Genomic DNA, 26,318 nt, shown 5'->3' on the forward strand with positions numbered 1-26,318 from the left:
CTTCTTTTAAATTGCAGGAAATGGTGCTTAGTGCTGGCACATTTTATATATTTTCTTGACCTTTCGCCAAACCTCACTATTATTCGCACAGTGTTTTTGATTCCTGCACAGATTGTGAGGTTCTGCATTATAATGAGTTATGGAGTATAGATAACAGAAGGTGTTCCCTTCCCCTCCATCTGAACTAATCAAACTTTGCTGGCTCTACTTTATTAGTTATCATTATTATTACAGCTAATAGTTACCATTGTTATTGGTAAAGTCCCTAATTTGCCAAAGATGTTTCTAATGGACTGCACTGGGTCTTTAAAAGGTTGAAGGATAAACTTAGAGATTAAGGAGTACAGCATCCGTTGTAATTTTTGACATTTATGTATGAAGTAGCTGACTGTATAACTTCATTCGGTCACGTATTTACATCCAAATTAGTATTAAGTACAACGGTTGTAATAGTGTACATAGCAGTAGTACATTTTCCCATATGTCAAACAAAACAAGCAATGAAAACACTTAAAGGTGTGGCCCTCAGGGGCCCTTCCCTCGTCTAAATTTACGTAAGCTTACCACTGTCAGCCACTACAACCATAGCCACTGCCCCTAAAACTGTGCACTAAGTGGAAATGTTAGTAACAAACAGGTTGGGCCAGTGTTAGGTGTTTCCAGTTGAACCACTAGAGGAGCTCTTTTTTGCTCGTCGCAGTTGGTGTCCGAGACTTCGATGTGGATTTTCCCTTGAATGTATTAGCTAGCGTGATGATGCTAAGCTAGCTGTCAGCCAGGCATCTACGGGTTTCGCCGCTGAGTTAGCTTCCGGATGCTCCCGGTCGTATCCTCCTGGCCGTCTTGACATTCCCTAAACATTCCCGGACGAATTCGTGTCGACTGCCCAGAGTCCGCGAATTCAGGTCCATTCCTGATCCAACCTTTCCCCGCTAGCGTAACATAGCTCGCCGGCTAACAAGAGTGCACACTCGAAGAACCGGACTGACGAGGTGAGTTAGCATGGGGCTAGCGGAATTTACGGCTTAGGAGCGGCTATCGGCGTGAGTAAAGGCATCTCTTCATAAGAAAAACCGGCGCCCGATATGGAAAGAGGGGCCTACTTGTAATTGCATGCAAAGCAACACGTCTACTCATTTCACAAAGTACCAGTCAGTCAGTCTGCCAGGCCCACAGAACACCGGCGAACTGTTGGCGTTAGCTACAATTTGGTTATCCTGCAAGGATCGACAGTAGCAGTTTGCTGGTGTAAACGTTTTACCCAGAGTGGAAACTGACCTTGTCACAATAATATTGCTGTAACTAGCCGGGCAAGTCAACGATAAGTCTTTAAAATTTACGATGACACTTGCCATTAATAATAAATAGTGATGTGGAGTAAGATGGCTAATGTTAGCTTGGTAATTTTATTTGGCTAACGTAACGTTATCATCGGCTAATTAAAGATGCTTTTCACATGTTTAGCAAATGAATTTCAGTCTAATAAACGGACGTTTCGGGTATCATTGTATTGAATCGATCGGTCAACGTTTGTAAGGAGTTATTTAACATCCCAATTTTATACGCCCGTTCGTGCAGTTTTACAGCCGAAAGAAGCAAAGTTCAGTTCAGATGGACGCTAGCTACTAAACTAAGTTTTGTTGTGTGACTTCGCAGAGTTCCACTCAAGGACCACACCCAGACAACATGTCCCTTCACCAGTTTCTGTTGGAACCCATTACCTGCCACGCGTGGAACCGCGACAGGACACGTAAGGCTCAAATATTTCCTACACATTTGAATGACCCACAACCCTGCTGTTGTAATGATCAGTCTTGACGATATGGTAGAGGTTGCAGTTGATGCCTCTGAAAACAAAGGACAAAAGATGATCATTGTCCATTCAACAGTGCCCTGTCAGCCAAAAATGACAATGTTCACCAGTAACCCTCAAGATAGAATTTGAATTTAGAGTTCTCATTGATGAGCTCTTAACACAGTCAGTGTGTCAGTAACAGGTCATGTATAACTACCCAGTCAGTTGCAAATGTGAAGTGCAAAACAAACTGCACCTGCTTTTATTCATCATAATTTACTTAAAATACATACCTTGTTATGTACAATTTATCACTACACGGAATATCATATCATTGATAAATCATACGACCAACCACCTATTGCATGTATAGCATCTTGGTTCATGATTTATAAAAGTACCTTTGCAATGACAAATATACAATTATCTGTTGTCTGTTTTTTGCCATTGTTTTGTGTCATTGTCTGTTTTTTAAAACAAAGTATATCTGTTAAAGGTAGTTTATCTATAGCTATTCATGTTTATGTCATACTTGTCCACGTTTACAGCTTGTCATGTGTATATGTATATTCGTATATTAAAAAAAAAAAAGTAAAAACTTTGTCAAATCATTTGGCTGTGCCAACAAACATGGCTGATCAACATTAATTTTATTTTGGTTCTGATCATTTCAGCTTATATATACATATAGTCGCGAGTCTTGTATGATTGTAAAGCACACACTATGCTAACTGACAGTATTTTATATTCATTCTCCATTCAGAAATTGCCATCAGTCCTAACAACCATGAAGTTCATATCTACAAGAAAAGTGGAAACCAGTGGGTTAAGACTCATGAGCTGAAGGAGCACAATGGGCACATAACAGGTACACAACTTTACTTAAGTGAATACTGTGATGTGTCTCTGCTCTTTGCCTACGACTCATTCTGACAAATACTAAACAGGTCTGCCTGACACAACAATGTCACAAGTTAGCCCTTCAAAAAATGTTTTGTTGTTGTAATGGTTAGTCAGTGATTATGTCTTTTTGGTGTATTTATAGGTATTGACTGGGCTCCCAAAAGTGACCGTATAGTGACATGTGGGGCAGACCGTAATGCCTATGTGTGGTCCCAGAAAGAGGGTGTATGGAAGCCCACACTGGTCATCCTCAGGATCAACCGAGCTGCCACCTTTGTCAAGTGGTCTCCACTGGAGAACAAGTTTGCAGTGGGCAGTGGTGCCCGACTCATCTCTGTCTGCTACTTTGAATCTGAGAATGACTGGTAGGATTTTTCTGAACAATTGTCTGTTCTAAAAATGTATGTCCTGCATCTAAAAGCACAGTAGTTCCTACATTATGGCCAAGTTGATGTGTCTGATCATTTTACTAAGGGCTGTATTTGGAAAATATTATTAAGTAGAACTCACACCTGTTTTTTCAATGTAGATCATTGTATCTGTAAAGTTATTTGTGTCCCTCTTTATTTTCTTTATTACAATTGGATGTAGTTCCAAAACAAAAGTTTTTCTGTTTTCACCTGTATTTTTTGTTTGTGTGTTCATACGGGAAGAAAATCAATCAGTTAAGTTTTTATAAATCATATATAAAATCTTCAGCTGTATCCCATTTTGAAACATGCAGAATAATATAAGAGCAATGAAATGAAACTTAGATGTGAAGTGTAAGGTTTAGGGTTTTTTTCTCTATCCAGTTTTTAAAGATGTGTGGGTGTGTTTTTATGTTTCAGGTGGGTGAGCAAGCACATCAAAAAGCCAATCCGCTCCACCATCCTGAGTCTGGACTGGCATCCCAACAACATCCTGCTGGCTGCTGGATCCTGTGACTTCAAATGCAGGTGAGTGTCATTAACTGTGAATTAAATGAAAGATTGTCGATGAGCATGGGAGAATGATTTTGAGACTAAAAACCTCTCTTTTTATTCCCTTTCTGTTTTTTTTCATGTCTGCTCTTACTGCCCCCTCCCCCTCTGGCCTCCAGGGTGTTCTCAGCCTACATTAAGGAGGTGGAAGAAAAACCAGGCCCCACACCCTGGGGCAGCAAGATGCCATTTGGGGCTGTGTTAGCAGAATTTGCAGGAGCGGGTCTGTATTTGTGTCTTTGTGTGAGTGATGGAAAAAAGGCGCTGTCCTACAGCCTAAACTTATCTACCTTTTTATGCACTCATGTGTCTGTTAGGTGGAGGGGGGTGGGTCCACTCAGTTTCTTTCTCAGCCTCTGGAAACCGCCTGGCCTGGGTCAGCCATGACAGCACTGTCACTGTGGTGGACAGCTCTAAGACTGCCAGGTATGCTCATACTCATGTAGAGGACTCTTATGAAGAGTACTAACCAGCAGGTTGCAAGGGTGTAGTTAGTTTATTTTGTTTGCCACACTTAAATTTTGTTTACAAAAAGCATTACTTGACAAAATTAATGGTTTTTACTTTTGAGGCTTAGCATTCCTGCATGGCTTGTGTGTTGCTGTTTTGCTGCTATCAGTGGAAAAATTCCATAGGAAGGGTTTTTGTGCAGGTTTAGCTCTGTAATTACAGACTCCTCTAGAGTCCATGCACTGGGCTCTTTTATCAAGTAAAGTAAAAGGCAAAAAAGACTGGTGTTGTTTATATTCTTTCTTTGAGTTTTCACATGTTGATAAAGAAAACCAAGCAACCTGTGAAACTGCTCCCCATTGCTGCTAAGAGAATTTTGAAACAAGAAAACCTTTAACTTTTTCAATAATGTATTCACATTATCTTTTATTTCTACTAACTGCATGCAGTAGTAGAAAATTTAATTTGATTAACAAAAATTTAAATTGTATACAATTTTGACTTAACTCTCAACCCTACATTGGGTTTAAGGAGCAATGCACTTATTTAAACTGGCCTTTTAAAGTAAATGTGATAATGTTTAACAAACATTACTGTCAAAAACATTGTCACAAATTTTGATCCTCAGTATAAATTATTCGCAGTAAGATCATAAAGAAGTGGACTGGGCAGCTTTTTGATTTTGCACAAACTGAAAAGAAGTTAATGTTCTAAACCATGAGATGGAATGAGAAGATCGCTCTTTTAAATTAGCAGAGGGACAGTTATAAATTGGTAAATGTAATCCAATATTCAGAACACCCCTCATGTAAAATTCAGAATCTCTCATGCAGTCTTCACTATGAAGTGATCCATCACATTACCACAAAAACATTTTGCTTAGTAAATGTATGTGTGTGTAAGAATGAATTAAGGTGTGTTCACTTTACAGTTAGTCACTAACATTCCATGTAAACTGATAAAGTACTCATTGTGGCAGTTAGGTGTGACAGGTAAGCACCAGGTGAACCAGATCCAAAGCTGGACTTACATAATGGCGTACTGTTCTCAACAAATTGCAGGTGACATAAATGCAGAGGTGGTGACTGGAACAAGTTGTCAGTGGACACATGCACGCACAGCAGATTTAAAAGTCCCTTTTTGTTCAGAACTCCTTTTATATTTGTGAAAAGGAAATACCAACACTTTTAGTTGTTTTTTTATATGCTGCCTATTGAATCTTTTCAGGTTCAATTTGAAAGGTAAAATCTCAACAAGCTTACTAATGTAAGTGTCTGTTTGTTTCAGTCCTTCGCAGCTGAAGACGGAGTTCCTTCCTCTCCTCAGTGTCAGTTTTGTTTCAGAGAACAGTCTTGTAGCTGCGGTAAGAATAAAACATTCACCCTTCTACATATATTCATGCACACATATACAGCAGGTGATAGTCACCTGTATAAACTCCACTGTTTGCATCTTCAGGGCCACGACTGTTGCCCCATGCTGTTCCGTTGCGACGATGATGGAATGCTGACATTTGTGTCAAAGCTCGACCTCCCAAAGCAGAGTATCCAGAGGAACATCTCAGCTATGGAGCGCTTCAGGAATATGGACAAGAGAGCCACCACTGAGGACCGCAACACTGCCCTGGACACACTGCACCAGAACAGCATCACGTAAGTCACTTTTACTAAGTTCAGGATCTGAATAGAGGTTTAGAAATATCAGTTTTTATTTTAGACTCTGCTATCCTTGAGTGTTGGAATATTTTTGTTGTTTTACTTGTGTCATTAGCATTCATTCTTTATTACGAGGTTTAAAAGGTTCCACTATCAAAGCCAAAGCTACATCGTTATTGGTGATCCAGATCTTACAGCCACAGTCTTGTTACACACTTCTTTTTGAATTGCATCATAGTGACATGAATTGAACTTCACTTTATACTGTGTATTTATGATATGTCTGCTCCTCAGCCAAGTGTCTATCTACGAGGGAGACAAAAGGGATTGTCGCAAGTTCTGCACTACAGGCATCGACGGAGCAATGACTATTTGGGACTTCAAGGTACAAATACGCTACTACAGGTGAATCCTACAACCTCTCCAGAGATTCATCCTTCACCTTAATTTATCCCATGTTTTTGTTTTTCGTCCACAGAGTCTAGAAGCCTCTATCCAGGGTCTCCGCATCATGTGAAGAAAACTTGTGAATGAATAAGGAGAAGCTGCGGCCTCACTTCTCCCCTTTGCCCCGCCCTGTTTCTCTCTCCTGACCCCTCTGCTCTTGCGACGCAGCCAGTAACACACATAACTGACCACCTTATAGAGTGTCTGCTGAAGCACTGATCAGACCATAGCACCCTCGTGGGTGTATGACAACACTCTCAAACACACACTAAAGTAAACAAACACGCACACACTCATACACACATCCACTCTGAGCTGACGTGTGACATCACTGTTGATTTTTTTGTTGTTGTTTTTAAATGAAGGTTAACCAGGTGTCAAAGTGGGAAGGTCCTCTGACACGTATTAAGACGTGACGTGAAATGTGTGTTTTTATGTTCTCTAACCTCCTGTACCAAAAGTTGAACACTAAAAGGTGCGTTTTATCCAAAAATCAGACTGTATCTTACTACAGATTAACCCTAACATGATCTCTGAATATTAATGTACAGTAGATTGGAGGATGTGAGGTTTTTCTTCCCGGAGTTTATTCTCCTGCAGGGAAAATCATATTTAGATTTGGATCAGATTCTTGATATTCTGAGCTCATGTTGCTGGTTAGCTGTAGGAAGCTGTACAGGATCTGATGGTGGAGAGAGAAAGCAGCTGTCTAAACTCTGTGCGGAGTCACGGCTGTGCAGCACTAGGCTCTGTAGCTACTTCACTAAAACCACACGAGATGGAGGATTTCTATGTAACTGATCATGAGGTAGACATGAAATAAAGATAAAATACATTTACAGTACTCAAGCTCCCTGACTGCTCTCTTTCTTTGACCCTCACAAAAGCCAGGCTAGGTACCTAGCTTATTTTATTATTTTATATATTCATTTATGAGTAGTGTTTTTGTTGTGTGCTCTTTGCCTTTTTACCCTGTGGACAGGGAGTATTTTACACCAGCTGATTTTTTTTTTACTTTTTGTTTTAGAGTATCTCTTGGAATGGCTTAGTTGTACCAGCCCTAAAGAGAATGACCACTTATTCCAGTGGTCAAGGGCACTACAGATAATCCTGTGATTCGTCATAGACCAAACTGCCTATGTAACTGGCCGGCTGAAGTACACTTTAGCTTAAGTACACAAGGAGGTTACTGAAAACAAGACCCAGGAATGTCAGAGCTACTCCAGGTTTGTATTTTTACTGCAGTTAAGTTATTTTTTCCTTTTTAGCTCCACACATCATCTTCAAACACAAGTCTGTTGTTAGATCTCTACATGCTGTGAAGGAAGTGCTTATGTCAATGTGCTAACATACTCACACCAGGGTAGCATGCCAACGGTAAAGAAAACAGCCAGTTACTTTTCCCTATGCATTATAAAACCAACCGATTAAAGATGAGGAGACTATGGATTTTCTTTTTCTTGATTATTTTTATGCCTACTCACAGTTTTATTTTCAGCCCGTTTCACAGTTTGTAGGATTATTAAAGTTGGACCTAAGTGGTCTTCAACAAAGGTGGTGACGATATGTCACCTTAACATAAGTTCAAGCATACAGCAACTCTGTTTATTTAAAGCCCCTAAATTTTGGCACTTGCTAACCTGTGCATGTGCTTTCATGTAACAGTGTAACGTGTCTCATTTCTCTTCCGGAAAATATAAAAATGAAGAGGACGTGTCTCTCAGGGCAGATGGCCCCTTGCAGTATGTCATCCGCCCATTCTACATTCTACTATTCTTTGTTCCCGAACCTTTTCTGTTCTCCATCCTTCTTCCCATCTTTAAATAAAGGCATCAAAGCCCCAAATTCAACTTGAACAAAAGGGAGTTGATGCCTTTTATGGGACATTGTTTAAAGGCCATGCTGGCTCAATGGGAGTTCCTTAACTTCCTCATTGAAAAGTAATAATTATAGCCCCAGAACTTCCGTATTCACATGACACATAATTAAGTTTTATAATAACCAGCAAGTGTATGTTTTCATTGCCTGTTACTCCTATAATCTGTCTCTTCCCAGCAAAAGAGAAAAGAAAAACTAAGAATTGTCATGGCAAAGGGTGAGAGAAACTTTTAAAAAGTTTGTGTATCTGAAATGTCTGAATTCAGTTAATGAAAAACTGTTGTATAGATATTGAGAATTCTTTTTTTTTCACATGCCTGTCTTTCCTCTCCCATCTGGTTCACACTTTTCTTCCCTCCTCTTGTCCTTGTTCCTCTTTCTTATGCAGAAGTAGCCATAAGTCCCTCCCCTTCTTTCCTGTCTCTCATGCTTCATAGTTTTTTTCTCTCCCTTTGCTTCTACCTCCTCCTTTTTCAGATCATTGTATTGTGTCATTGCTCCACCCTCTTACTTCTTTAACTGGTGCAAAAAAGCTTCACCTCTTTCTCCTTAGTTTCTGTTAAAAAAATGGAGTTTGCCCTAGTTCCTTCATGTTTTTGAAATGTTACACCGTTGATTTTTGTCAGCTCTCAGCCTAAATGGGACAGACTTCCTGTATTTCTCCGCTCATAGTCCTCACTGTACCCTCCTACTCCTCCTCCTCCCCCTCTGACCTCTCCTCCTTCTATTCAGCTCTGCCTCTCTCTTCCTGAGCTCACTCTGTCGTTGGCGTTCGCGTTGACTGGCCAGAGTCCGCGAGCTGAACACCACCATCATCTTTGTCTGATCTGCCACCTTCCACAGCTTCTCTCTTTGTCTCTCTTCCTTTCTCTGGCTCCCGCTCCCCCTCTCTTTCTGTCACAGCAGCTACTCACACATTCATCTCTGTCCAACCCTCAGGGTAAGTAGCTCAGAAAACATTTAACAGTTGACTGAGTAGGCTCAGACATGACGCACACACACACACACACACACTTTGTAAGTTTTAGGGGGTAGCTAAAAGCCTGCTACCGGCACTTAAAACCTCAAACAAACTTACTTGGAGGAGAGAGTGGCTGTTATGTTATTTGTGACTGTGATGGAGATGTTTTTTTTTTCTTCCTGGGTGTGTGCTCTTGCTGTTAAGTTTGTCTGAGCTGCATCATTCCTCTCATTCTTCAGAAAGTCTGGATTTCATTAACACAACTGAAGACAGATAGTTTCAGTGTGTTTTTCTGTGAATAAAAAGTTGAACTCAACTTGTGGCTTACAGATTGACCTTAAACAGTACGACCACTTATGACTGTGTCTTTAAATCTTTGAATTTGATTAGTTTTTGTTAATCTTGTGTACTTTTTATCTGCTTCTTCCTCATCACTTTTGTGACTTCTGTTTTTTAGAGCTGACTGTTATTTCTCACCCACCAGCCACTGGTTCCTCACACCACTTCCTGGTCCTTGTAATAACTTCTGATTGGCCATGGCGTACCATAGTTTCCTGCTGGAACCAATTAGCTGCCATGCCTGGAACAAAGATCGGACCCGTAAGTCTGCGACGCCACCGCTGATTGGCTGCTCAGGACTTCTGTTTCAGTTATTTTCAGTCACCTCTTCTGTAAATTGTTTGAATCACACACATCATGGAAAATGTTGCTAAACTGAGAGTCAGCACCAAAGTACAAGTACAAGTACTGTGACAGTCTGAGGTTTGTGATTGGCTCCCAGGTGGGTGAAAGTATTTCCTGTTTCCTGTAACAGTGCAGGCAAAGTCTGGAGGCCTTTCAGAGAGCCTCTTGTGCTCCGTTAGCTGCAGGAAACTGAAGCCATATTTGGCTGTTTTGAGCAGAGCTTCAGTTTCTGGGCAGAGCGGATGTAACAAGCAGCTGTGGTCGAGTCACTGAGTCACACAGTTGTAGTTTCACTGAAGTTGCGAGCTGTACATTTAAGTTTGCTCTGCTTGCAGGCTGAACGAAAATGCACAGTGAAGCAACCCCACAACTGGGCGCACACAAACACACACATTGCTTCTGACTCATCTGCTGACTAAAACATGTGCAGGGTTCGCTACAACACCATGGAAAGGAAGGTTGCACATTATCTATTTAAAGATACTGTGTGTGTGTGTGTGTGTGTGTGTGTGTGTGTGTGTGTGTGTGTGTGTGTGTGTGTGTGTGTGTGTGTGTGTGTGTGTGTGTGTGTGTGTGTGTGCCCTCGAGCCTATACTTACTGTATTTCTGTAGTTCTTTCTGTTCACACTCACTTTGTCAGTGGCTCTACATTCTGCTCCACACAACCTGACACAAACTCAGGTCACACAGTCTCTCTTTGTCCTCACACCAATGTATATCCTGTCTATTAATTTCAGTGAGTTTAAGTGGCTGATGTGCCAAAATTTGGTTTTGTGCTTCAGAAATTGCCTTGTGCCCCAACAACCATGAGGTCCACATCTACAAGAAGGATGGCACCAAGTGGAACAAAATCCACGAGCTGAAAGAGCACAACGGACAGGTGACAGGTGAGATATAGTCACACATTCACAGTCAGGGTCAAAAAATGTTAGATGAGAAGATATATACTTCTGCCTCTGTGTGCTAAATATGCAGGTGGAGCCAGCAGCTGGTTGGACTTGCATAGCATAAAGATATGCCATGTGTCTCCATGTCTTGAAAGTATCAGCCAGTCTGATGCTTTTTCCCCAATAAACACAAAAACCATAGAGTAAAAGCATCAAAGTGCAACTCAACGCAGTATACCTTTACCTTGATCTTCCTTAATAGAATTCAAGATTCAAGGAAAGAGCCGTTTATTGCAGCATTCATAGGTGTCGGTAACAACAAATCTGTTGTGTAGAATCTCGATCACAAAGCTCCAAATAGATAAATGTATACCCACCTAAACAAAACCAATACAACTCTGACTATGAAAAATAAGAATTAAAATATCTGCAGTTTTGAATTTTTGTTGAAATTAAAGTTGCATTAAATTCAAGTTTCCCTCTAGACCTTAATACACTTTTTTTCATTATAATTTTGACAAGATCATCTGACACACTAATGCAGGTTTCAGCCACATAAATGGAGCGTAGTTTAATTAGCATTATCAACAACTTATGGCAAGAAAATAAATAATGTGAACTGTGGATCATTTCCTGTTATACATCATGATGTTCGTCTACACGATGTAATATTAAAACAAGTTTCTTTTGCCTTAAGGTATTGACTGGGCTCCAGACAGTAACCGTATAGTGACTTGTGGAGCAGACCGAAATGCCTACGTGTGGACCCTGAAAGAAGGCTCATGGAAGCCCACCCTGGTCATTCTCAGGATCAACCGAGCTGCTCGCTGTGTGAAGTGGTCGCCCCGAGAGAACAAGTTTGCTGTAGGCAGTGGCTCTCGCCTCATCTCCATCTGCTACTTTGAGCAAGAGAATGACTGGTGAGTCTTTAAAGGAAGACTTCCAGCAACAATTAACATAAAAAGCTGCATATTATAATCATAAAAGGCACACCTGGTGATTTTATTGTGCTCTTGGATTGCCTTAAGGTGGGTGTGTAAGCACATCAAGAAGCCAATCCGCTCCACCATCCTAAGTCTGGACTGGCATCCCAACAATGTACTTCTGGCTGCTGGGTCGTGTGACTTCAAATGCAGGTATCAGAGAATCATAAGATCCTACATTCATTATCTTTTTTTGAGTCACATGCACAACAACCTAATAAAAAAGAAGTTGCTGGCTTCACAACCTAAATCTAAAGCAGCTTCAAAACATGGCTGTAAGGAGCTTTATCAGACATGTAAAATAGTGTACCGAACCAAAAACACTGGACTATAAACACTTGGTACCATGATCTGGGGGATCCATCTCATGTGGCTAAGTTTTTTGTAATTCCTAAATTATCTTAATGTGCAGCATGAGTAAATTATGACAGTGGCACTAATAAGTTTTGAAGAATTAAAACGTAATTTCATTGCTCTTATTGTTCACCATCGCCATGCTATGTTGTAATTCTTGGCAAATCTTGGCAAAAAAATCACTAAAGAAATTTTGCCTCACAGCAAGAAGGTAACCAGTCCCTCACTTCCTAACATCTTCTTTACATTCTCCACAGGGTGTTCTCTGCCTACATCAAGGAGGTGGAGGAGAAGCCTGGACCCACCCCTTGGGGCAGCAAGATGCCGTTTGGTGAGATGTTGTTTGAGTCTGGAGGGTCTGGAGCTGCTGATCAGGCTTTGGGTGGAGGTGGTGGTTGGGTGCATAGTGTGTGTTTCTCTCACTCTGGGAATCGCCTGGCCTGGACCTCCCATGACTCCACTGTGTCAGTCGCAGAAGGAGGCAAGACTGGCACGTAAGAGATGCGGGTCTGGGTACATAAGTTGGAGAGTGAGTGTGTGTTGTGGATGTGCAGTCTGACCTTTTGATGACTCCACAGGGTGAACAGTCTGAGCTCTGAGACACTTCCTCTGCTGTGTGTCACCTTCATCACTGAGAACAGCATAGTAGCAGCTGTAAGTACATATACAGTATTTATTGTTTTTATAAGTACATTTGTTTAACACTTTTATTTTTTACTTTTCTGATTAACTTAAATCCTATTTAAGAGAACTAACTAAAAAAATATAGAATGTATTCAAAAGCCTTATAAATAAAACCAAAGCATTGCTAGTCAACCTCATCAAAGCTCTGAGTTATTCAGTAGGTCTAGTAAATATTTGCTGCCTAATGTTGTGGCTGACATTGACTTTATTAGTATAACAAGGTCAAAAATGCAGAACCTACATTTCTTACCAAAAATGTTGACTGATTGCTCTTTGAAAACAATCCTTTACATTTCTTACTTGCTAAAATGGAAAAAAAAAAAAAAAACGGGGAAAAAACTATAAACCTAGAACAAAAAAGTCATGGAACTATTCTATTGTAGACCAAGGTTAGCTAATAGACTAAAATTAAAAATCAATACAACTTTTTGAGCTATTTAAACAGTCAAGTCCCTTGGATTTTCCATCTCTGTATTGTTATTTTTGGTGACTGGAAGCACCACAAGGTTTGTTTCAGCTAGGCAATTCATAGCATGCTTCAAAAAAGTCACTGTTTGTAGAGTTATAGCTATGACAGAAACACCTGCAACGAGTACTTGCCATCAAAATAAATACAGATTCTTAATTCATGTTGTTTTGAGCTTTTTCTACTCATACTTTGACTTGAAAATTGAACACAAGTCATTGCCTTAGCTTCAACACAGAGTGTCTTTTTTGACTGTATCTTTGTGGGTTTCTGTTCCTTCAGGGCCATGACTGTTACCCGGTGCTGTTTGTGTATGATAGTGCTAAAGGCAGCCTAACATTTGGTGGAAAGCTGGATGTTCCCAAGCAGGCAGCCCAGAAAGGAATCAGTGCAAGAGAACGTTTCCAGAACCTGGACCGTCGAGCCTCAGAGACCCAGAGTACTGACAAGGACCTGAACACCCTGCACAAGAACAGCATCAGGTAGTAGAGAAAAGATGAGTATTTGTTTTCTAGTGGGCACATAAGCTCTAGACATGACTTTAGAGAAGAAAACTGCTATGACATTGAATCTCATTGAGTTTTTCTTCTGCCAAACTAGTCGTGGTGAATAGAACCTCAAAGTTCTACTACATTCTTTGACTCATTTTTTTCCACTGATAAAAATGTAAGCTAGCTTAGTAAACTAGTTTGGTCGGCTAGCGTAAAACGCACGTGATCACAGCTATTTTTCAGAACCACTTGATGAAAATCATGGTATTTGAATTTAAGTATAGACACTACTGTAATATTCTGGGTCACAAAATGAATAATAATGACTGAATAAGGAGGTGTATCCTGATAATAAATAACACAACTGTTAGTTTTCTTTCCACTTTGATGCACATCATTTAAAAGAGCATACAAACAATGATTGTATGTGATTGTGTACAGAGTGTTGATTTGTTCAAAATGATATCATGCAGCCAAATCTCAGTACTGGAAGGAGGAAGAAACCAGTGCTCCAAGTTCTGCACCACTGGCATGGATGGAGGAATGGGTCTCTGGGATGTCAAGGTAACACCTCACATTAAGAGACCGAATCAGCTATACTCATGTGGTGAAATAATAGTTATGTAATGTCATGAAATTTTCCTTGACAGCACAAACTATTTATCATTTCACGTTCTAATTTTCAGACTTTGGAGTCTGCCATGAAGAACTTGAAGATTGTCTGATGTCTAAATAACTGTAAAATGGACATCTCGCCGCCCAAAGTACACGCGCTTTTGGAGATATGAAGGAAAACTGCTGCCTTACTACACAAAGCTTCTTGGCCTTTTTTTAATCTTGTATTTTTATACTCAAAGTCAACAATCTGACCTAGGTCAGTCGGTGTTTGTAATCCCTCTTTGCTCTTTGTTGAGCTTGTTAAAGCCAGCACTGTAAACAGTGAGTGGCCACAGTCTGCTGACGGTACTTAGATTAGTTTAATTGCCAAAAGCTCAGTGTGAGCTGAGCGGTTTACCTACCATGATGAAAGATTTCAGTATTTTTTATTTTTAAAAGCTTATGCTGGTCATAATATGCATTTAATAAACTACTGCTGTTACAGAGCTTAACAATTCTGGGTTCTTTTATGGTACAATTGTTTATGTGATGTCAGCCAAATTTAATGGCTGTAAGAAGTTTTGAACACAGGAGTGAAATGATTCTGGTGGTTTAACTCACTTTTCACATTAATAATAATAATTAATGAGAGAGAAGAAAAAAATAGAGAAATTAAGTAAGACATGGTTGAATATATAAAAAACTGCATATGTTGTGTTATTCTCTTGAATTAACAACTTTTTAACAAATAGTTCAAGTGAAACACAGCTCAGAATTTTTTTTTGCATCTGTTTACCTGAAAGATACAATTTGTTTTTTTTGCTATAATCATTGAAAAAATAAGAATTGGCTAAGATGTTTTGTCCTCTGGGATCATGTCAACGAATGCAAACCACAGAAACAAATCTTGGCCAATCTTACCAAAGTGTAGGGTCAGATGTTCAATATTTTTTTTTTCCTCATCAAAAGTACTATACTGACACTCTGAAGTCGTGTCATGCACAAACATGGCAGACCAAAGTAAAAATGCATACAGACATATTAAATCAGAACTGGGATCTGGTTTTAATCCTTTGTGCTGAACGCATAGTTTGTCCAAGATCATCTGAAAGAGCCATCAGCATTAACCATAATGACAAGTAAGCAGTACTGTGCTGTAATTTATGTATATCTGCACAGTCAAGAGAGCTGAGAAAAACATTTCCAAACTCATAAAACCAGTATGAACATGCATCCAGGAACAGGTTCTCGCTGTTTTGACCAGGGTGGATAAACTGGGGCCCTGACTGAATAGCATTTATCAACCCAAATTTCTTGACAAGTCATATATACTTTGATGACCAACAATTCAGTATTCAACAGATGTTGAAGTCCTGTTTAAAAAATTTTAACTTGAAAAAGTAACTTAGTGGAGGGGCAACACTGAAATATACTTGGCTTGGTTCTTAAATGAACCATGTGTTTTAGAACTAAGACAATAACAGGAATGGTTGCTCCTGCCTCCCTCAAGGAAAATAGCCATACATAGTTCAGGCTTATTGATGTGGCACTGGCCGATTAGTGTTAGAGGGGGATAAGCCCCTGTTTTTAAATTCTTGACATAACTAAGAACAGCGCCATGGACTATCCCGTGTCGTGGACGTCATTACTCCATCATCTGGCATTATTCTGATCCCCAAGAGCAGAGGCTGCTGCAAAGCTGTTGTTTTACAAACAGTGGCAAGAAGTAACAGTACTCTCCTTCATATTTTTTTTTAATTATCTGGCGGTGTATATTAGTAAAACACATAACTATCATATTTTATAGTCAAACAACCTCGAACTCCTCGCTTACATCTCCACCTAGAGGCAGAACACCAAACTGCATTAGCAGAGATCAAACGTGAAAGAGGTTCCCCTCAGAAATGAATTTGTCCCTGCTACAAAAAAAAGAAAAGCTGTAGCAGCCTTCAGTGATGAAAAACAGCCCTCCTCATCGAGTCGTGATGAGGTGAACCAGGGAGAGAGAGAGAGAGAGAGAGAGAGAGAAAGAGAGAGAGAGAGGGAGAGAGAGAAAGAGACACACACAGAGAGAGAGAGAGAGAGAGAGAGAGAGAGAGAGAGAGAGAGAGACCACCGTGCAGGATAAACCGGCTGCCCCCCTTTCAGAGACCGTCCCCGACGCCCACACTTCCGGACTGGAGCCTCTGGAGGCAGCTGCGTCGGGATGAATCCGTCTTCCAGTGCTGCGTGAGACGAGGATAACACATCAACGAGTTCCCGATGAAACGGCGATGTTCACAACGTTGAATTAGAAACGACCGTTACAACCTGAGCTGAAGTGATAAAATAATCGGCGGTTATTCGCTCAACAGTCAGAGGGGGTTCCAGGCTTTGGCCATACAGTCTGTCTGCTGTCAACTGTTGCTGATTTCCGCTGTAAATGAATCTTGTAAGGTAGGTGACACCATTTCAGGACATTTTATACAGGATCATGCTGTCGATGAACTCAAAAGCCGGGATTAAATGTGAAAGATTTTTGCATGTTAGAGGATTTAAGTGGTGATGAGTAGTAAGAGGGCAGAACGGTTGTGAGCACGAGCTTTTAAATGAAATCAACATTAATTTTTCCTTGTCTGATGATGTAATGTTCGTGTGGCTCAGGGTTCACTCGCTTGACAAGCCTTATTAATAACACACACACCTGCCACTTCCATCGTCGCCCTCCTCCTCACCACCAACATCATCATCACCATCATCATCACCATCTTCATCATCGCTGTCCTCTCTGTCAGGCCACATAAACACAATTCCTCTCTGTGTGTTTTAGTTATGAATGAAAGCCCTCTGAATTTTAGGAGAAGGCTGTCATTTAGGGGGTCTGGGATGAGTTAAAATAGTCAACCACAGCGGGCTATTTGTCTTAGAATGATCATCACTTTATTTATTTATTTATTTATTTACTGCTTTCTTGTCGGTTTCAATCCAAACACAAGCAGTCTGAAAGATTGAAAACTGATTGAATGGTGCTTACCTATAAGAAAACAGTAAACAGTGTTCCACACAAATTTCCTCTCAACTAAAACTGACATTTTTTAAAATCACAATCAAGAGTCTGAGTCCACCAATATAAAAAGACTCTAGTAAGGGCAGGAAGTTGCATGAAAATTTGCAAAAACAAACAAACAAACAAACAAAAAAGAAAGAAAGAAAGAAAAACAAAACCAAAAACTTTCAAACAATTGTTTTTTTTTTTTCAGCTCTAGAGCAGACTACTCTGGTGAAGGTTTAGAAGTGGTGTGATCACCTCAAACAACAAATTACTGCAGTTAAGTTATAAAATGATTTATGTAAACCATTTTATCCATTCTTATCATCCTGCAAATGAACACAACCGACAAATGTTTACATGTAAGATGTGTTACATGAAATGTAAACAAATCACACTTTCATACATTTTATAAGGCAGCTGTTTTTATATGAAGTGAACAGCTGTTTTTTATTCACAAAATTAGATTGCATATACACCAATTTCTTGTTTGAAAAAAGTAAATCAAAACTTTTTTCGTTTTAGGAAATATGGATCAGTTTATAATTGCAGTTATTTCCTTTGATGAACGTTTTTATTTATTAAAACTTTGAATGTTTTTCCATTTTTTTCCCATTTTTTTTTCAACCCAAAGACCTCGTCTCTGTATGAGACCCGTTTTTGCATGTTTTTTCATAGATTTTGTAAACGAAAAGATTAAGCTGGCCAGAAGTTGTCTAGAGCTTGTTACATAATCGTGATTACATTACAGCTCCTGACTGCGAAATCAAATGTGCAATACAGTGTCCAGTTACACAGAGCTAAGATTATGTAAATTTGTTATCTCATTCACATCTTCACATTTACTCCATATTGGAGCATCAACAAATTCATTGCAATTTTGTTTATGGAGGCTGTTGTATTATTTCACAGTGCTTTGTATTACAGATGCTGCATTTTTTTTGTTTGTTTGTTTGTTTTGTTTTTTTAACTGATGTCTTGAGTACGATTTTGTCCCAGTAATGCTCTACATTAATATTGAGCCTCCTTGAATCAATATATTGTGTTGTCCTTCAAAGCAGTATAAAAAAAAGTTATGTTTAAATGTGTTTCAGGGGACTGCAGGAGGACTCTCGGATAAATTATAAAGAGAACCAGAAAAACCTGACGTATTTGTTTCTAGAATCAGATAACATTTTGCATTTTTGCTTCATGACACTTCCATATTTACTTAATGGCCAAAATTGCTACAGAGTATGTGTCTGTTTCCTGACTTAGTAATTGCTCTAATCGTTATTCATTTGATTCTATTACACAAAGATGGGGCTGTCCTGTCATTAAAAATGTGTAGATGTTAATTGAATGTGCAGCATCAAGTGCTCTGGGTTGTGGTCTCCAATGTTCAATAAGACGAGTGAAGCATGGAGGTTCCTTCTGTCCATTCTGCCATTGTACAAAATGAGTTCTCATGATGTTTCTGCAGCTCTGCTCCTTTCTGTCCACTTAGTGTGTCTCTGCCTGCCTGGCCTCTGGCCTGCTAATTATCAGCCAGCTTGATAAAGTCATTAATGACCCAGCCAAGCCTGCTGGGCCTGGCACTGATACACACACACATGCATGCATACACATATACACACACGCATCAAAGAGGGAGTCAGGCAGACAGACAGTGTGAGGATGGAGTTGGAAAGAAACTGAGGGAGTCTCTTCATTTGGGACAAGACTGTGTGTTTCAGGGCTGGGTCAGTTCGTAATAATAACTCAAAATGAGTATTACTCTCAAAATAGCACATGCGCATTTAAAAAGAAGATAACAAATGTTTATATATTTAAATGTATATACATGATCCTTTAGCTTCTTTCCTCTAGGCTGTAGTCTTACTTCTTGAATCAGCAGTGGGAGTTACATGATTAAAACAGGTTGGAATCAGCTGATGTGTAGGAGGGAAACATCGTGTTCTTCTTTTTCACTCTGTTGCACAACAACACCGAGATGGAAATAAGAGACAAATTTAAGAGAGAAATTTAGGAGTAACATCACATCAGAGGGAAGTTCTTTGTTTCTTGTTTTCCCTTATAAGATGACACGTCAATGCATACTTTTATGTGTATAGAAACATAAGTCACTGATGATCTTTGCTGTTTGTACTGTGTGCTGGAAAAAAAAAATCAGGTTTGATCATTCTTTACACAAATGACCACTTAAAATGTTGTGTGTGTGTGTGTGTGTGTGTGTGTGTGTGTGTGTGTGTGTGTGTGTGTGTGTGTGTGTGTGTGTGTGTGTGTGTGTGTGTGTGTGTGTGTGTGTGTGTGTGTGTGTGTGAGGAAGACACAGAGACATCTTTAAATCTAGGTCTCTTATGAAATCTGCCTCCTCAAGATGAAGCCTAAGAACAGGGAGGGCGTGCGGTTCCTTACTGTGTGTGTGTGTGTGTGTGTGTATGTGTGTGTGTCTGCTAAGACGTCTTTGTCCATTTGCGTTCCTGCATGTTAATTTAATCATCAGGCAGTGGAGAGGAGCAGCCAAGAGAGATGGAAGAGGCGGGAAAGAGAGATGAGAGAAAAGAGGAGGTTTCTGGTGTGGAGACGGAAAAAAAAGACAATCCCCCTGCTCGGAGGTTTCCATGACAACAGTGACATCACTAATACCTCCTGAGCTGTTCTGTATTTGTTTGGGTTTCGGGTTCAAAGGAAGATGTGTGTGTGCGTGTGTGTTTATGTGTGTGTAGTAGCAGGAATATCCACGCATGTGAATTGTTTATTAAAAAGAATATCGGGAGAAACCTCCCGCTTCAGTCAGTACGTGGTTGCTCCTCTGTTACCAGGCAACAGAAGTCATGGCAACAAGTTGAAGCATGATTTAGCGTTGCTAAGCAAGAGGGAGAGATGAGGTGGACTTTTATGAGCACTACTAAAATAAAAATCGGTACAAACACTAAAGATGTTAAAGACTGTATCAGGTGGAAATGAGCAATTAAAGCCCAAATGACACCCCTAAGATTCCAACACTTGTATTTTTCAACAACAGAAATCAATAGCTTAAATTCAGCTTAAATTTATTTATTCATTAAAAAAAAAAAGATAATGGGGCTCTGTTTTGGCCTGGCTGTTGGGTTGCATCCCCCTATATGCAGGGTTCAACAAGGGACCTCTTTCCCTCGTGTCAGTCTGAAAATGAAAATAGAAATCTATGTTGTAAATCTTTCCTCATGGATGAAATTCATTTTTAATCTTATATCAGTTCAAGTTTTTCGTCATTTCTGCTGTGGCTGTTGCTTGTCACCACAAGGTATTCAAGCTTAAATATGTTCTGTATCCATTTTTTTTTGCAGGTTTATGAACAATCGTGTTCCTCCTAATAAGAGATACCAACCCACAGAATATGAGCATGCTGCCAACTGTGCCACGCATGCGGTAAATGCACACACACACACTTACACATTCAGAAGCACAGACCATAGAAAGTGATCAGCAACACGGACAACATGACACTCAGTGGAAAATGGGGAAAAAAACAGCACAGTTACATAACAGATAAAAAAAACTACACCTCCACATCAGTGGTTTTAATCTACACCTACAACATGCACTAGATTTCACTTTATCCTGCAAGCTTTTCTTTTCCTTTTTTTCTTCTCTCTTATCTCTGTCTCATGTTTCATTAATGTCATGGATTCATTTAGTTATGGATAATCCCTAGTCTGCTGGGCAGCTCAGTGTTGCACTTCCAGTCCGAGGACCAATGGGAGCAGCTGTCGGCCTGGGTGTACGGGGCGGGGCTCAGCTCACTCTTCATCATCTCAACCCTGTTCCACACTGTGGCCTGGAAGAAGAGCCACCTACGGTAAACAGTTTTATTGATTTTTACATGATGACGTTTAAAGCAAGACTGCATGACTGTGTATTTGTGGTTAAAAAAAAAAGGACAAGCACTTTTATATTTCTTCAGTGTTGTTGAACACACTTAAGCTGCATTTACAACAAAAATCCTCTTTACCTAAAACAATTTATTTTCCTCATTACATGGATTCACCAGGTTATGATCATGTAAAACATCATCACTTTATCAACTCCAAGACTATATTACATATACACCTTTTTCTGCCTTATGTTTGTAAAGAGACCTATCACATAAGACTTTTTTTTGATTGTTTCATCTGCATCCCTGACCTATGCACTGATACTTCTCTGAATGCACGTTTTATTATTGTTATTGTGTTTTATTAAAATTCTTGATGTACATTTTTATCAGTAGATCTGTTTAAAGCAGTTTATTCTTAGCTTTAGCTTAACAAAGCTAGTTTCAAGCCTACAGATATTCCTGTATTTGTCCGATCAGAACAGATTAAAACTGCTGCATGCTCTTTAATTAAGCTGATTCTGATTCAAATGTTGATAAGCATCACTCAGTTTTCATGAAGCTCTTTTTGTCTCTCTCCAGTTCTGTAGAGCACTGCTTCCACATGTGTGACAGGATGGTGATCTATTTCTTCATCGCTGCCTCTTATGCCCCATGGTAAACTAAGTAACCTAATCTATATGTACATAAATGTCTGAGGGAAGAGTCTATAAACTGTGTGTACTATCATAACTTTTCCTGAACGTGCCTCACCAGGCTGAACCTACGGGAGCTGGGTCCGTGGGCGTGTCACATGCGCTGGTTGGTTTGGGTCATGGCCTCATTTGGAACCACATATGTCTTCTTCTTTCATGAGAGGTGAGATCAATATAGTTCTTTTTTGTTTATTGATCTAATTCAGTGTTCCTCCTGTGCCAATAAAGGTGACCGCTCAAAGATCCACTTAAAAGTTTCATTGTTATTATAAAAACACACTTAACTCCTCAGGTGACATCATGTGTCTTCGGTGTTGGGATACTTCAATTGAGAATGTTTTTGTCACAAAATTTGCTGCCTAATTTTGGGTATCTACTAATTTAAATTTCAGTGGTATTGGCAGAGTATTGTTTGCATTGCTCATTAATTTGGCAAAGCAGATGAAGAAAATTTAAACAATTTTTTGTTAAGCTATACACATGGAAAAGGAGCAAAAGAGACATAACACTGGAAAGAAAATGCTTTCATGAAGGGGGACTACTTAGGGGGGAATGCTAAAAAATACCCCAGGGGAAAATAGCATTTAATATTGATTAGGAGTATTTGCCTGATAAACAGGAGCCTTATCAAGGTTGATATCAGTGTAGGGAGAAGTGTAAAAAGTATGCCCACTCTAACAAACCATCCTTGCCGATTATTCTCCTACACAAGTCTGACATAGAATCAATGAAGAAGAGAACAGAGAGGGATGCAATGTCACACCAGTGAGGGAGAATTCATAGACAGTCCTCTTTGATAGGAAACTCTTTTGAGTGGACCATTAAGTTTACACCTTTATGTCTCAAACCTAAAAACAATGTGTATGATGATCCTTTTTTTTTTTCCAGGTATAAGATCATGGAGTTGATCTGCTACACTGTGATGGGAGTTTTTCCTGCCTTGGTCATCCTCTCCATGGTGAGCCACTCATCAGTCTTTGACTAAATTTCTCAATTTCCTGGTTAAAATATCTTGTAAACATTTATGAATTTCTGTCTATTCTCAGCCGGAGCAATCGGGATTGTGTGAGCTGCTGTTGGGCGGAGCCTGTTACTGTATGGGGATAGTCTTTTTCAAAAGTGATGGCATTGTCCCATTTGCTCATGCTATCTGGCATCTGTTTGTTGCTATGGGAGCGGCCATACACTACTACGCCATCTGGAAACACCTCTATGCCCAGCCACCCAATGAGGTCCAGACGTCCAGATGACATCACCGCTAACCTCACAGGAAGTAATTCTTGTATTAGAGCATGGTGTGAGTTGTGTCCAAGTTCAGGAGCTGTCTTCTTTGGAAAGTAAATAGTTGAAGCATCCCACTCAAAAAGGATAATTTAGCTTCACAGTGATATGAATAAAGAAACAGTCAGATCCATGTACATCACCAGAAGTTGCACTGCATTAGTCCTCAAAGTTGAATCAACAGCACAAACAGTACACAAAAAGTGGAAACTTGTGTGGCTGTTTATGGTCTAATCATACTTACCTGATGAATAGGTTGCATTTTTATGATGATTTCCGACTTTATATGTTAAATACACATGAGGGCACCATAAAGCAGTTTCCTGTCATGACTTGTAAAAAACTGGGCATAAATACACAACTTCTTTTTGCAAAACGGGTTGAAAGTGATGATCGCATTGTCTTAATGGATCATAAAGTTAACTTTGAGACAAGAACCCTGGATGAAATCTTGAACTTTTCAAAGGAGACAGCCTGAATAAGTGGAATTGGTCCAGCTCAGTTCAGTTTTAAGTGGATTTTGCAGGAAATTTTGGCTAAATATAAATTATCAGGTGTTAAATTAGTATTCTTGAAGATTTTTATGTCTGTGTTGCACATCCAGAATCATTATCAAGAGGCAGAATTGAAGATATTGTCACATTGCTGAGAAGACGACAATGACTGAATGAGATTACTGAACTATCGTTATTTCTATAAGAACATTATTTTAAATATTGCCATCATTATAAACAGAGAGTGTTTTGTTTTAGTTTGACTCTATATCAGAAGTTGCAACAGCAGTTACTAACTCAGAGTGCTAGATAGTTCTATCACTATCATTGTTATAAGTTGTGCTCTATACACTGTAGACTACTGGTTAAACCACAGCTGCTTTATTTGGTAATTTACTGTGATTTACGAATCAAGCATGACTGTAGAAAGGTCACTTTGTGTTGAACATACAAATACTGAAGGTTTTGGACATGTGCAGTTTACCTGTGTGCTTCCACATTTAGCAGGCTCTGCAGTGTAGTTTCTCAAGCTGAATTTTAATAGTTTACTGTTGTTGAGTTTTAGTTAGTGGAGGTGTTTATACAATATATATTTAGAGAGTGAGTTAAAGTATATGTTAACGACCCATATTTTCTTCTCATGAAGTGAGAGTGTCAGCTTTCTACCAACTTCATTTGTAAAATTAATTCTCCATATTCACAAGGCAGACAATTTTCCTTGTGGGGTGCAAAGCTCACATACAGATATACTATTGTTCTGCTGAGACCAAGGTCTCAAATGATATTAAACAAAACAAATCTATCAAGTTATCAACATTTCACCACTGCTTAATTGATTTTCAACTTAAATGATGAATTACTGTAGGAATCTGGCAGGCTATTGCTCCATTACTGACTCATTTGGTGCATCATTGGCTCATTTGTTACATAGCTTGCTAGCCATCTTTATTGTTATCCTGCTTACAGGACAGTTAACTACTTATGACTTTCTGTGATTTGGTACTTAACAGCAATATCAGCTTTAGGGTCATTTGAATGCTAACGTTAGCTGTTTTCTGACAGTAGCTTACAAGTCGCCAAAACTTATGTAATATTACAGAGTCTATGGTCAACATTTTTATACTTAAAATATGGCCAGATGTCCCTCATTGCTTTAACTATGAATTTTGTTTCCGGGTGCTGATAAATTAAAAAGGGACTTGAATCCCTGAACGATTCTTTTCAGTCTCTGAGTTTCCCAAAGAGCTCTAAGAGAGTCCTGAAACTCTTCGATTACTGCTCACCTGCTTTTCAGCATGACAGCTAGCCTATCTGATGTTATGATTTGTGGTGCATTAGAAATGTTTTTCTGTTGGTTGTTACAGGAACTGCCTTGGCAATACACTTAGTTGACATACAGTCAAATTAGTGTTGCAAGCATGGTGCATTATTTTGGAACTTTATTTGGGGAAACTTGGGACTCCACAAGAATACAGTGAATTTGATGGAGTTTTATAAAAACTACATAGGAGCGAACCACTTCCTGATCCAGCACTGCCAGACTTACTGTCATTACTGATAGCACACTACTAACATAGACATTTCACACTTGAAGGAAACTGAAGCTATAGCATTGTTGAACAATCTGGCCCAATATTAAGGCATCTCAGGTGTGTGTGTGTGTGTGTGTGTGTGTATGTGTGTGTGTGTGTGTGTGCCTGTGTGTGCCTGTGTGCATACGCGTGCGTGCGTGCGTGCGTGCGTGCGTGCGTGCGTGCGTGCGTGCGTGCGTGTGTGTGCGACTCCCATGAATCCAAAGCCTCTAATCGGCTGAGTCTATGTTTACACAAAACGCATGTACCTTGAACACAAGTATATTTGAAATATATATGTACTCTTAGTGTTAAGCTGTATTTGATAGCACACAGTATACTGGATAAGCTTTTGTAGAGTGAATCATATGGCTAAAGGACCAAAAGGTTGTTCTGTCTCAGTTTAATCACAGGTATTAAAAAAATGTAAATGTAACAGAACCTCTTTTCCTGTTTGACATCTCTCTGCTGGATGTCTCTCAGGTTTCGGACCATTTAGGCTTAAAAGCCTGTGAAGCCACATTCAAGGACCACTAAAGCTGCTACCGTGTTTAAGCACTGTCTGCAGCAACTAAAATGATCAAATAGCTGCTCTCTTAGATGCTGGCACCTCTCATTACAGCTTTATTTGCTTACTGTCATTTGAAATTAGAGCAGCAGATGGAAATGTTAGGAAGCTTGAGTATTTACAAAACAAAGAGAAGCATTAAGCCACTTTAACATAAAAATTGGCATGAAATTGACGTACACAATTAGAGACATCATGGCACAAAAATTCTGTTTAAATAATAATAAAGAACCATCAAACCAAATGTGCTGTTAAAAAAATGCAAAAAAGCACAAAGATTTGCTCTAAAACTTTGCCCAAACTGTATTTAGTATCTAGAAGACAAACATAATAACACAGGAGCAGAGAGATGGAAAATACAACACAATCTTTTTTGTCAGAGATAACAAATGATTTGAGGTTTAAGATAAAGTGTTATCAAATAATTCTGCATATTTTAAGGAGGAAGCAGATTTGTAGGAAGTGTCTCCTTTTTAACTGACAGCTCTGGATAGGCCTTTGTTTTTAAAATTTAGCTTATTAAATCCAAAACAATTAACCTTTTTACAGGAACAGACCATCAACCAGCTAATGAATGAACCGTCCTCGTAATGTAGGGTCCAAGTAGAAAATAACACTGTCAAAAAAAAAAAAAGAACCAATGTTT

At 39.4% G+C, this 26,318-nt stretch overlaps 3 protein-coding genes across 4 annotated transcripts; all 3 read left to right on the plus strand.

Moving 5' to 3' along the window:
• Positions 1-598: 598 nt before the first annotated feature.
• Positions 599-7,056, plus strand: arpc1a (actin related protein 2/3 complex, subunit 1A). The gene is made up of 11 exons (XM_074686676.1): positions 599-992; positions 1,657-1,750; positions 2,559-2,663; positions 2,841-3,063; positions 3,529-3,636; positions 3,780-3,883; positions 3,978-4,086; positions 5,398-5,473; positions 5,569-5,762; positions 6,060-6,150; positions 6,244-7,056. The coding sequence occupies exons 2-11, from the start codon at positions 1,687-1,689 to the stop codon at positions 6,280-6,282; spliced, it is 1,113 nt and encodes a 370-aa protein (XP_074542777.1). The 5' UTR covers positions 599-992; positions 1,657-1,686; the 3' UTR covers positions 6,283-7,056.
• A 1,763-nt stretch (positions 7,057-8,819) lies between these two features.
• On the plus strand, positions 8,820-14,843 carry arpc1b (actin related protein 2/3 complex, subunit 1B). 2 transcript variants are annotated; one of them, XM_074689429.1, is made up of 10 exons: positions 8,820-9,030; positions 9,536-9,651; positions 10,518-10,622; positions 11,320-11,542; positions 11,651-11,758; positions 12,217-12,453; positions 12,538-12,613; positions 13,392-13,591; positions 14,074-14,164; positions 14,287-14,843. In XM_074689429.1, exons 2-10 carry the CDS (start codon positions 9,588-9,590, stop codon positions 14,323-14,325), a joined length of 1,143 nt encoding a protein of 380 aa, XP_074545530.1. In that variant the 5' UTR covers positions 8,820-9,030; positions 9,536-9,587; the 3' UTR covers positions 14,326-14,843. The 2 variants fall into 2 exon arrangements, with proteins under 2 accessions (XP_074545530.1, XP_074545521.1); XM_074689420.1 differs by having other exon boundaries at positions 9,509-9,651; positions 14,287-14,841.
• Positions 14,844-16,283: 1,440 nt separating this feature from the next.
• Positions 16,284-25,044, plus strand: mmd2a (monocyte to macrophage differentiation-associated 2a). Its single transcript, XM_074663323.1, has 7 exons — positions 16,284-16,633; positions 20,537-20,618; positions 20,888-21,048; positions 21,646-21,720; positions 21,820-21,921; positions 22,647-22,716; positions 22,805-25,044. The coding sequence occupies exons 1-7, from the start codon at positions 16,620-16,622 to the stop codon at positions 23,006-23,008; spliced, it is 708 nt and encodes a 235-aa protein (XP_074519424.1). The 5' UTR covers positions 16,284-16,619; the 3' UTR covers positions 23,009-25,044.
• Positions 25,045-26,318: the final 1,274 nt, after the last annotated feature.

Source organism: Halichoeres trimaculatus, unplaced genomic scaffold, assembly GCF_033239565.1.
Source record: "Halichoeres trimaculatus isolate MK-OKI-2021-1 unplaced genomic scaffold, fHalTri1.1 fHalTri1_scaffold_2, whole genome shotgun sequence".
Lineage (NCBI taxonomy): Eukaryota > Metazoa > Chordata > Actinopteri > Labriformes > Labridae > Halichoeres > Halichoeres trimaculatus.

Coding starts and splice junctions, on each gene's coding strand:
- arpc1a (XM_074686676.1), top strand. CDS start 1,687: ATGTCCCTTCACCAGTTTCTGTTGGAACCCATTACCTGCCACGCGTGG. Junction 1,751..2,558: donor GTGGAACCGCGACAGGACAC/GTAAGGCTCAAA, acceptor TTCTCCATTCAG/AAATTGCCATCAGTCCTAAC. Junction 5,763..6,059: donor CTGCACCAGAACAGCATCAC/GTAAGTCACTTT, acceptor TCTGCTCCTCAG/CCAAGTGTCTATCTACGAGG.
- arpc1b (XM_074689429.1), top strand. CDS start 9,588: ATGGCGTACCATAGTTTCCTGCTGGAACCAATTAGCTGCCATGCCTGG. Junction 12,454..12,537: donor GAAGGAGGCAAGACTGGCAC/GTAAGAGATGCG, acceptor ATGACTCCACAG/GGTGAACAGTCTGAGCTCTG. Junction 14,165..14,286: donor TGGGTCTCTGGGATGTCAAG/GTAACACCTCAC, acceptor TCTAATTTTCAG/ACTTTGGAGTCTGCCATGAA.
- mmd2a (XM_074663323.1), top strand. Junction 20,619..20,887: donor CCAACTGTGCCACGCATGCG/GTAAATGCACAC, acceptor GGATTCATTTAG/TTATGGATAATCCCTAGTCT. Junction 21,922..22,646: donor GTCTTCTTCTTTCATGAGAG/GTGAGATCAATA, acceptor TTTTTTTTCCAG/GTATAAGATCATGGAGTTGA.